At 40.1% G+C, this 11950-nt stretch overlaps 2 protein-coding genes across 3 annotated transcripts; one reads left to right on the top strand and one right to left on the bottom strand.

Moving 5' to 3' along the window:
• Positions 1-603: 603 nt before the first annotated feature.
• On the bottom strand, positions 604-6987 carry mtfr2 (mitochondrial fission regulator 2). 2 transcript variants are annotated; one of them, XM_074614785.1, is made up of 8 exons: positions 6835-6987; positions 4616-4799; positions 4331-4435; positions 3350-3474; positions 2231-2439; positions 1827-2121; positions 1283-1466; positions 604-1204 (listed from the first exon to the last, which is right to left on the bottom strand). In XM_074614785.1, the coding sequence occupies exons 2-8, from the start codon at positions 4685-4687 to the stop codon at positions 1160-1162; spliced, it is 1035 nt and encodes a 344-aa protein (XP_074470886.1). In that variant the 5' UTR covers positions 4688-4799; positions 6835-6987; the 3' UTR covers positions 604-1159. The 2 variants fall into 2 exon arrangements, with proteins under 2 accessions (XP_074470886.1, XP_074470887.1); XM_074614786.1 differs by lacking the exon at positions 6835-6987 and adding an exon at positions 5089-5192.
• An 80-nt stretch (positions 6988-7067) lies between these two features.
• On the top strand, positions 7068-11871 carry armc1l (armadillo repeat containing 1, like). Its single transcript, XM_074614787.1, has 7 exons — positions 7068-7175; positions 8363-8543; positions 9580-9671; positions 10013-10181; positions 10286-10402; positions 10981-11055; positions 11194-11871. Exons 2-7 carry the CDS (start codon positions 8391-8393, stop codon positions 11386-11388), a joined length of 801 nt encoding a protein of 266 aa, XP_074470888.1. The 5' UTR covers positions 7068-7175; positions 8363-8390; the 3' UTR covers positions 11389-11871.
• Positions 11872-11950: the final 79 nt, after the last annotated feature.

Below are 11950 nucleotides of genomic sequence, written 5' to 3'. Positions count from 1 at the left end.
ATATTGTTCTTGTGGCCTTCTTTTTGCTGGGTCCTGATCCCAGTAAGCCTTTGAGTACTCTTTGTCATGTCTGTGGTATGTCTGTCTCTTGTCTGTGCTCTACCTTATTGTCAATACGGATGCCATCCTCTATTTTTGCTGCAAAACAAATCTACCTACGGGTACAAATAAAGTCACCTGAACCTGAATACTGTGCAGATACTCTACAGTTTCTCCAGTTGCTCCCAGGTCTCTATGAGCGTTGGAAATAACAAAAATGAATTGATCAAAATGTTTCATCATTTTCACCATCTTACTTTCATCATTTACAACACTAAATGGCCATTTATCATTTAAGGAAAGTGGCCTCAAGGGTGGAAGTAAATAAAAATAATTGAAGAAAAAGGGAAGTGATGAACATGTATGTGAATTGAAAAATGGTGTGATATCTCTAATGAATATCCTGTCTGGCTATTAAAATTAAAACAGCTAACCATATGTGTAGCAATACATGTTGCAGTTTGAAGATTAAAAGGCAACAATGCTCAAAAAGTTACAATATAAACTGAAACTGGATTTGGACATAAATACTGAAATATTAGAGAACATGAAAACAACAACAAATTTGACCAGTGCAATTTAACACTTTAATATAATAAAATGACCTGAAACAGCAGTTGCATAGAATACAGCCGTATGAATCTCAATACCCAGTTATTAATTTCACTTGGTTGAGGTACGAATTATAAAAGGCCTCATAAAGTGACTTCAGAAACATTAAAGCAGGAAGCTAAAGCGCACACCTGCTTAAACACATTATTTCATTTAAAAAGATATCATTAATATGTGAATAACAATGGAAACATAACACTGCGCTGTATAAAAAGACAAAACAACTGTACCAAAACCCTCGTTCGCAGCAATCGCTGTAACACAAATATACATTCAAACTCTTCTCTTCTCTTTGTTTGGAGACAAAGAGATACGTAACAGAAACAAGCACTTTGTTCTTTGTGAGACAAACACTCTTACAAGAACAAAAGAATAGACAAACAAAAATAAAAAATAAATGAAATGCAAGTCAGTAGCTGCAGTAGTAATTTGTGAGGCACATCTGTGGGAGCGGTAATTGGCAGATGGGGTGTCTGATTTTTGACATTCTGGGGTCAGATCAACGGGATCAGAGGTGGAGGCGCCCCTGACTGCGTCTGATATGGAGAGCAACCTGAAACAAAAGCATCAGATTAGTAGATCTGCAGACAGAGGTGTGTGAGTATGAAGTGTGTATCTATGGGAAACAAACCTTGGGTGTTTCTGGACTGCCGAACGGTGAGAGTTCGAGTGAGTTCTCTTTGTCAGACGAGTTGTTGAGGCGATGCTGGGCGAACTTTCTCTTCAGCGCTTGAGCGATAAGAGCCGCTGGGTCACTAAGCAATGCAGCACCTTTCTTACTGTGTCTCCGTCTGACTGGTGTCCCCCCTGGGGATCTGCAAAGAACAGGAGGGAAAATGTTTTCTTGTTGTATAGGTTAACACCGAAAAAATGAAAAGGAGAGCATTCTGCAACATTAGGACATGCACCAAGGCTGTTTGCAGACGCTCAGAAGCGTCCAGAGTAAAGCAAATTAAGAAGAAAAGACAAAATCCAGGCAGAGGGCTGCAGTGTCTCTGCAGAAACAGACACCACCACACATTTCTAGTGGAGCATAAATTATGATTGAGAGGGATTATTTTTGTATCAGTTTCTACATTGTTTTTTAGTTAATTCTTGCATGTTATACCTTTAATATTGGTATAACTCAATCAGAAATTCTGACACACCAATATTCTATCAATCCTAATGCCTACCTCTCCACTGAACGCAATTTCACTTGATTTAAGTTCTGCAGAACATCCAGCATGGATGGGATCCCTTTAACGTCCGAGTCCTGGGGCTTGAGCTGACCCTTGTCAAGGTGTTTATTCCTGCGCTGGCGGACCAGCTCTGCCACAGATAAAGTCTCAGCGGAGGAGCCAGGACAGGGAGCAGGAGGAGGTGGAGGTGGTGGAGGAGGAGCAGAACAGCGAGGCGTGGAGGTGAGAGCCGGAGGAAGGGGAGAGGACATCAAAGGCGTGCCTGGGGTATTCTGGGACTCGGTCAGACCTAAGGAAACAATGAAAGAGCACAAAAAAGTTAGTCTTAAAATCACAGTATAAACACGCTGAACACATTTCTGTGTTTTGTGAAAAGGAGAGGTAGAAAGAGTGCGTACCCGAGGTCGGAGCGGCAATGACAATCATGGCTATCTGAGCTCTTAGCTTGAGCAGCTCGCTCTCCAGCGCTGTGATCTTCTTCAGGGCGTCTGGAGCAGCTGTCTGCTTCACAGGTCTGCCTCCTCTCTGGGCTTTATTCTGGGCCGGTCCTGGGAATCTCACCACATCCCGATTTTCAGTACTTAGCTTCTTTGGAGGTAAATGGTTCCTATGGAGACCATACATCGGTTTTAATATTTCACATTTGCCCATCCAAAACAAACCAATCCAAATGTGTGTTTTCAAAGCTGCAAAATACATAAACCCATGCAGACATGCATTTCTAAGGTGAATTAAGTTGGCAGTGATAGAGACAGTTTCCAAGATACTGTAAAAACTTAAAAGGGACATTTCGCCCCATTTTTGTTTACGATCAAATTATTTTGTGTACAGTAAAACAGTCCTGTTTTTCTCGGTAATCCACAAAATCTACGGATAATTCATAACGGACCGGTGGGTGCGACTGAATCGCGCATCATTAATGAGCGCAGTCAGGAGGACACAAACTAACTGCTAAGCTGCATTCTTAATCATTCAACCTGTGTTTTTCATCAGATAATGATAAGATAAAAATTCTATGTGAAATAAGTTTGACTAAAATGACAGAAATGTTCAATATAATCTGATGACTAAACAGGACAAAGATTAAATAAATAAAAAAATAGCTGACAAAATTAAGAGAGAAAACATTTTGACTAAAATCGAATGACTAAAACTGGACTAAAACGTTTCAGTTGCCTTCGATTAAAACTAGACAAATGATGAAGGAGAAAAGGGACTCAAATGTGACTAAAACTAATGAGTATTTTTGTCTTAAGACTCAGACTAAATCTAAAATAGCTTCCAAATTAACACAATATGTATTTTATGTACTAAACGACTCTTTGTTCCAATGCTACAGTGGACTCGGACATGTATTCTTTGACTAATAAAATATTAGTAATATACTATCCACTACTTTATGATACTTTGCTGATATTAGGACACAATATGTTGTCGAATAAAGAACCAATATGGTTTTGTTCTCTGTATACTTGCACTGGGAAATAACCTTGACTGTTTGTATTGTGTGTCCTTACCTGGTTTTGGCAAAGCTCTCCCCCTCATCCTCAAACACCCACAGGACGTCAGAGAACGAGGGGATGGTAGGTGTCTCCACGGTGACGTCGACGTAACCGTGGGGCCTATAAGTGAACAGAGGGACCTACGGACCAAACATGGACAAGGAAAGATTACACACTGTGACTACATGACAAAAATAACAGAAAATCACAGAAGTTAACTTGGCTTACATTTTGTCAAATGCGAACATGATTCTGCAGAAGGAGGAGTGTAAGAATGATAAAGAGAAAAAGGAAGGTGTGTAACTGTAGAACAAATGAATGTCAAATCAAGTTTTTAAACATTACAAATGAGCACTTTATGTTCAGTTTAGGATACAGTATTGCTTCTGTTTAGGAAGTACTATGTGACAAATTTAAAAGGTCTTATTGATAACATTTTTATGTAGTGGATTATTTAAAAAAACAAAACATCTACAGAGCCGTTAGAAAGGTGCCGAATAAAAGTATGGATTTTCCAGAAAAAAAAATATTATGATTGTGAATTAATCCTTTTAAAATGTTGGCGGGTCCAAAATGACTGTCTTGTTCATCTCTGTGGAAGATATCTGACTTTTGGTTCCCACTTCTAACAAGTCTTGTGAGCCAATAGTAAAACGACGTTGGTATCACGTGGTATCTCTGGGTCGCCAGTTAGTGTGGAAAAAACAGATAAATGGCTGAGATTGACGGTAAGTGTCTGGCAATGACTTGTTGTGAAGTAAATGCAATGGAACGTGGGAGGGGGGAGAATGTGACAACTAGTGGCTGAATGTTATCAGTGTTATCAATAGCACCTTTGAATCAGGTGACATCATTTTCGTTGTTAGCATTTTTATATGCAAATCTGTACAAAAAGCACATTGTTCCACTTTGGGTTGTGTTGAATTTGACGAAGTGAAGACAAATACTGTTTCAGATCATCTTCGGTCATGTTATAAAACACAAGTAGTACAGTACCTGAAAGTGGACACGTGGTGTAGGTGTCAGTGGGAGGTTGGTCCCAATCATCCGCACGATGCTGCGATACTGGCCGCACAGCTGACTGTCCCACACTGGAACCAGCTACACGCAAAACAACCCACACACACGGACAAACAAACAATCTTGGTTGAAAATTGCCGTCCTTACAAACTCACCCAGTCAAAGTAACACTACTGTTAATACTTAAAAACATCATAAAAGCAACTCGTAAGCCCCTTGATATCCCTGGATAACATAATAACAGTGAGTCTGTGCACTCACCATGTCTGGAGGCACTCCAAAGTACTGCAGGACGACACGCAGCACATCCAGAATATCCTCGACTAAAGACATTGGAAGGACGTTTTTCGTGCACCAGCTGGTGACTGCAAAGCTCCTCTTTCTGCTGACTAACTTGGTAAGAGGCCAACACAGAATGGATGCCACTAAGTCACATACTTTACACCTGAAACAAAACAAAACACAACATACAACACTTAGGCTAGAAAAATAGAACAGTACTTGAATCCCTAAAGACAACAAATCAAGCCCGAGGTCTTAGTTATGGACATAAATTCTAACATGAACAGGACAAAACCTAATGTCCTAATTCTTAAATGCAAGAGTTTCTCAGCAAGACTTAAGAAGCACTTTCTTTTATCTTTGGTAGACTTGACTACTGTAGTGTTGCCTTTACATGTCTCTCTAAAAATTGGATGAGACAGTGCAGCTGACTATGTAGTTATAGTCCTCACTGAGACCAGGAAAGCAGACCACATTAGTCCCACCAAATTACTGATATTTAAAATAGTACCGTTGGATTCAACTGCACTTATTTTTAAATTAATTTATTTTCTTTAATTTTGTCTTTTTTTAAATTATATTCTTTATAAATTATATTGAGATGTGTTTTTTTTATATTGTCTTGTGTTTTTTTTTTTATATAATTCTATTTTATGTCTTATTTAAACACTTTGAAATGCCTTGTTGTTGAAAGGTGCTGTACAAATGAACTTACTTATAAATTTAATTTGCCTGCTCTCTATAAAGTTACAGATTGAAGAAATGCCAGTAATTTACCTTAGTAAGTAATCCAACCATACATTTTTGATCATGTACTGGGGTCCCTAAACAGTATTGGAATTACATAAATTGGGTATGATTGTAAAGCTGACACTCTTGTGGATCCAATGAGCCCAACTGTATTCATGTGTGTTGATGTTAGTCCCCATAGTAGACATTTCATTGTAGTGAGACCATTTTTTGAAGCTTGACCTCACTGTATAAAATGACCTGTGGTGACCTCGAGAATAATGACAGCTTCATGAAACTTTACAGCCACAAACTACAGATCTAGAGCATTCAGAGGATAGATGGCTTTCCTAGGTAGATTGACAATAAGGGGGTTTCTGAGCAGTTTCACGAACATAAATGCTCGACATCCAATTGCCGAAAAATGCAATTCTTGTAGAAATCACCAAATGTAAAAAGTTTTTGATACCAAATCACAGCATGGCTTTTTTCTATGGTGTTCCTCAAGGTCTTGGTATCTTATTGTGTTTTTTTAGAGGGATTATTGATATTTTTTATCAATTCTCAAGTTGTACACAATGATTAAATTTAGCACCAAATCTGTGTAACAAATGGCATCAACCCAAAAATTGCTGCAACAACTTAGACATAAGTAAGCATGGGAATGGCCATCATATACTTCTTACATAATGTTCCAAACCCTTATACAATTTATTTTAATTAATTAATAATTCATGTTTATTTCTGATTTATGACAAGAACAACTTGACACACAAAGCTGCATATCAAATTAATCTTCAGGTTCCCAGCTTTCAGATGATGTACACCACTTCTGTATGACATCTACTGTTGACCTGCTATCTCCCCCTAAAGACCCCCTATACCCCCCTAAAATTTTTAAAAAAAATTGATCTAATGTGGGTCTCAGAGGGTTAAAAAGTTCACCATACATTTTGACAGTTTTGTTAGTGTTTATAAATGAGAGATTCTTGATATATTCAATTCAAATCCAGAGAAATTGGGGGTAACTTTATTACTTTACATTTATGCATGCACAATTTACCATATATAATCAATACGTTTACCATAAATTCAATGTTAGATTTATCATGTGTAAAGACATTTTTAGGGTTAATGTTGATATTATAATCAGTTTTACACAATATAATATTTAATTCAAGTCCAAAAGATAGGTAGGCCATTATTGATGCAACTGTCATACATCATTAACTGATGATAGGATGCTGACACAGCTGTGAAATCACATTGGATCAGCACAACGGACGGTGCAGAGTGGATTTTTTGTTTTAAACTACAAAGAGTAAAGTAAGGAGTTTGTGTTCAGGACAGAGCAGGTATAGCACACCCCCTGCACAGACACTGCAGTGTGTCTCTCTGTAGAACTGCATGCCTCATCGAAAGTAAACCAGGAAACATGCGGGATAAGAAGGAAATATGCGTGTACTTACCGCGGACTTTTGTTGTCAAAACGTGAATTAGTAGCTAAACTTGTCCGATATCTTCCATAATAACCAATAATATAAACTATAACGGTATATAAACACTACGAACGTGCAGCTTTTCTTCTCCAGATCACGCTGCTCCAGCTCAGCAGCAGCAGCAGAAGAGTGAACTCAAATAAAGCCGCAGCAGCAACAACTCCTCTGATTGGCTGTTGATAGAGGAACTAGTGTGAGCAGCCAATAGGAGAGGAGGACCGTGTAGCGGGGCAACGGCTCCTCAACCAATCGGGTGTCGCGAAAACAGAGCACCAAATTTTGTATTTTTGTACACGAGTTACTTCTCCTGGGTAAGAAAACATCATAAAAAGCTTTATTTAACCGCATTTATCGCACTTTCAGGGCATTTATATTGTTATTTGTTGTGGTCATCACGTAATTGTTAAGTTCAAACGAAGTTAGGCAGCTTCTTCTGCGTTTAAAAAGTAGTTATCTAGCTATGGTTAGCTTGTTTAGTTAGCCACTAGCTGGTTGACTTGACAGGACAACTTTAATTAAACTCTTAAATTCAAGGTTCCCAGCTTAAACAAACACTAGTGACTACTGCATGTGAAATATACAACTACAAACTACTGCTGGGTAGTTTAATCTATAATATTACATTATTTATTAGTTGATTTATGTTGTATTAATAATCTGAATCTGTAAAGTCACTAAAGTTCACAGATAGTAGTGGAGTAAAAAGTCTAATATTTCCCTCTGAGATGTAGAGTAGAAGTAGCAGAACATGGAAATACTCAAGTAAAGTACAAGTACCTCAAAATTGTATTTAAGTACTTAGTTACATTCCAGTATATTTTATTCTGTTGTGTTTTTCAAAGCATTATTTACTCTTCCTTTTGGAATAAAGTAATTTAACTGCAAAGTAGTAATGTGTTTTTGATACTGTAATGGCAATTTTCATATCTGCAGTTTAACACTGTACCTTTAGATAATCTCAGGGCCTCACATGTTCAACTTCGTCACCATAGGACAGTGACCTGACATTTTAGTTCTCTGTAACTGCAAACAACAGATTGCTGAAATACTTGTTATGTCTTGTGATGCTCTGTTGTCTGCTGTGTGCTGACGCATTGATATACTTTCTATCCTTCTCTTCCTTTCTTCTTTGCACTTATCTTCGTGTTATGCTTTAAATGTATAAATACTGACTACTCTTTGTATTCGGGGCTCACTTGCCACAGTCCACAACAGGTAGCTGTGCTCGTGAGTCCATCTGCAGATGTTTTAGTTATTAATGTATGCCTTTTTATTAAATTCACTGAAAGACAAGTTGTTACGTTGGTTTGTGTCTTGTTTTAACAGAAACTGCCACCACAATACCTTCACTTTTTTTTGCATTAAATCATGCTGGGATGTTGGCTGATATTGATTAGATGTGGCACAGCCCTACCTAGAAAAAATTCCACCAGCTGCCACTGTTTTTTTTACCTTGAATTAGGCTGAATACACACTTTAATAACGTTACCTATCTCAGTTTCAGGTGTGGTTAAAGTTCACCAAAGATGATGGATGCTCTGTCGGTGGTGAGTCAGCTGCGGGACCTGGCCTCAGAGCCGCAGAACCGAGACGTGATAGTCCAGGATCAGGGCTGTCTCCCCGGGCTGGTTCTCTTCCTGGACCACCAGAACCCAGAGGTGCTGCATGCAACTCTTCAGGTGGGTTGATAGGTAGATAGATAGATAGATAGATAGATAGATAGTAACTTTATTGATCCTGAGGGAAATTCAAGTTTCCAGCATCACAGTTCTATAGTGCAAAACATGTTAGTAAAAAGGCAGTAAAAAAAGTTAGTAGTGCAAAGTACAAAAAAATAAAAATATACCAGATATAAAAATACAAGGAGATGAAGAAAACTGTTAAAAGTGAATATAGTGCAGGGTACCAGCTGTGATACACGACTATTAAAAAAAGTGAATATAGTGCAGAAGAGATTGTTAAAAATGAGTATAGTGCAGGGTAACTCCAGTAGCTTAGTCTAAAGTGCACTGAGTGCATTATTATTTGTCCTGCAGACCGTCCTCCTTTGTCCCCCCCCTCCCCTCCCTAGAGAGGTGTTGTACAGTTTGATGGCTCAGGGGACAAAGGACTTCCTGAGTCTGTCTGTGGAGCACTTTGGGAGCAGCAGCCTGCCGCTGATGAGCTCCTCTGTTTGGTGATGACGGCGTGCAGAGGATGGCTGGCGTTGACCAGTATGGCCAGCAGTCTGTTGAGTGTTCTTTCCTCTGCCACCGTCACCAGAGAGTCGAGCTCCATGCCGACCACGGAGCTGGCCCGCCTGATCAGCTTGTCCAGTCTTGAAGTGTCCCTCTTAGTTGTGCTGCCCCCCCCCAGCACACCACAGCGTAGAAAAGGATGCTGGCTACCACAGATTGGTAGAACATCCGCAGGAGTTTTGTGCAGATGTTAAGATTATGCCCGAGGTACTTGTAGGTACCCACGACCTCCACCTCGTCTTCATCGATCTGGACTGGTCGTGGGGGTGGTCTAGACTTCCTGAAGTCTATGACCAAGCTCCTGTACTCCTCCTCCTGATGATGGAGGCTGGACTGGTGCAGTTCTTGGTTGTACTATAGCCTCCTGCTAAATACACATTAAAGGGCCATACCGTGTTTTATGCGCATATTTACTATACGTACGGGTCGAATGTGCGGTGCATATTTGAATCCCTCTTCTGTCTTACTTTGTCCTCAGACCCTGCGCTACTTGGCTGAGTTGTCCCCCAACATCCCCACCATGAAGAATGAACTGGGGATGATGGTGAGCCTGGAGAATCTAATTGTGAGGTGAGGATCATTTTTTTAACACTATCTTGACGGCTCTAATGTGCACTCGTGTTTTCCTGAACTGTATTTTCTTAATATGTTTATATGATTTTACTTGAAACTTCCAATGAGACTTGCTTGAACTGTTTACTGCTTTAATTCAGTTACTGTTTTTTTTCTTATAGATTTACTATTTCATGTTATAGCACAGATAGATTAGCACTTTAAGATTAGTATTGAATGGAAAAGCCTAATAGTTATACATTTATAACATGTACAATATGTTCAGTCACCCAGAGATGTGGGTCCCAATTCAGAGTTGTGGAACCAGGCTACGTTAAATATAATATTTCTCCATATAGGGAGGGCCTGTCTATTGACACCACAGCCTTGGCCCAGGAGGTGTTTAACATTCTGAGCTCACCTGCTAATCCCGAGAGGGAGAGGAGAAAGAAACCCCAGTTCTTTATCAACTCCACCCAAAAGAAGGCCAAGTCTGTCACTCTGCACATCCAGGGGTTGGACAGCACTGTGAGTAGGCTGACTGACACTAACACACGCTCCTATGCATGCAATAGTGCAGATTATTATTATTACCAACAAGTTAACTAATACAGTTTCCCTCTCTTATCCAGGACCAGCGAGGCTTGTGTGAGGAGGCTCTTCTGAAGGTCAAAGGAGTGATCAGCTTCACCTTCCAGATGGCTTCCAAGAGATGCACCGTCCGCATCCGTTCAGACCTGCCCACTGAGGTAACACACAAAGATCAGTGTCTGCTTAGGAAGTAACCAGCCTGAGATTAATCGATGGACTGTATATAAAGATGGACGACATGACAGCTCCCCAAAAGTGAAGGAAAAAAAATCTTGATCGCCCCCCTTTAAATTATTTACTTGATGCTGTAAATAGGGGAGAGACGTCATGATTGGCAGCAGTCAGTCTCTCTCGCTGACAAGCTGCGGCCGTGCTCGGCTCGCGATTGGTTCGGGGGGGACCTCTATACCGCGGCTCCACCACCAAATCACTACTGCGCGGACTCTGGCTCTAAATGACGTCAAAATCTCATGCTGGCAGCTCCCGTAGCCGGGATAATTTGGCTTCACTTCTGTACAGTGGGAGGAAGTGGAGACACGTCGTCCATCCTTATATACAGTCTAAGGTTTAATACCTCAAGTTATAGTCAACATTTGTATTATTACATGATCATAGCCACTGATTTACACGTGGTGCAGGGATTTGGAGTAAGAAAAAAAAAAAGCACATCTGATCTCTGGCTGATTTTGTACTACTTCCAATCACCCCTACTAACATGACGTTTCTTAATTTGCAGAGTCTGGCATCAGCCATCGCTGCCACGAAGGTGTTGTCAGCCCAGCAGGTGGTGAAGAACGCGGCAGGAGAAGAGGTGAGTGGCGGTCTCAGAGCACACCTTTTGACTGTGTTGAAGTCTACTATCCGAGTATCCACAGGAGAATAAACCAAGAATTGTGGGTGAGTTCACATTGAATTCTTAACTACTCTCCTCTCGAATTGTTTTCCTCAGGTTTTTATCCCTCTCTGCCCATCTGAAGTGGAAGTGCAGCAAAACTCAGCTCTACCAGACTACCTCCCAGAGGAAGAGGAGAGCCCAGAGAAGGACGTCAAACGAGCAATTTCCCGCACCACAGCTAAGGAAGACTCCAGCGGAAGCTGGCTCAACGCCGCCGCCGGTTTCCTCACCAAAACGTTCTACTGGTGAAACTGGCGCAGTTTGATCCCCCCCGAGATCCAGTGAAGTTGTGCTACAAGAATACAACTGCTGTGTTTGTTACTGGAGTGGACATTACTGGATGTTAGCACACTAAAGGCCAACATCCTGGCTTTGTGTGCATGGTCTGAACTTCACCAACCTGCTATCAGTTCTTGTGAAAAACTACAAATTAGCAACATGTGCAAAAGCACTTCTGATTGTAATTCTATTCTGGTAGTTGATTTGAGGCACACACACTTGAAACATCTCTTGTGTCTTACATAATGCTGTTTTCTATCCATTATAGTCTTCTCATTAAATGTAAATATTTTCTGTCACACTGTCCATTTTCTGTGTATGTTTAAAAAAAAAAAAGAAAAAAGATGTTTGGAGACTGTTGCTACTTTTCTGTACAGTTGGGAAAGTATTTTCTGTATATTCTGCTGTTTGTCAGTTGTTTTGGTTTATGCTAAAATAAATCTACAAAGTATTCCATGTTTTCACTGTAAAGTCTTTTATTTCCACACTATTATTCTGTATTTTGGATCAAGAAGGAGGACAAAATCATTGC

This window comes from Sebastes fasciatus, chromosome 18 (genome assembly GCF_043250625.1).
Source record: "Sebastes fasciatus isolate fSebFas1 chromosome 18, fSebFas1.pri, whole genome shotgun sequence".
Taxonomy (NCBI): Eukaryota; Metazoa; Chordata; class Actinopteri; order Perciformes; family Sebastidae; genus Sebastes; species Sebastes fasciatus.
Note: the sequence above shows the minus strand (reverse complement) of the source record. Positions and strands in the feature narration are given on the sequence as shown.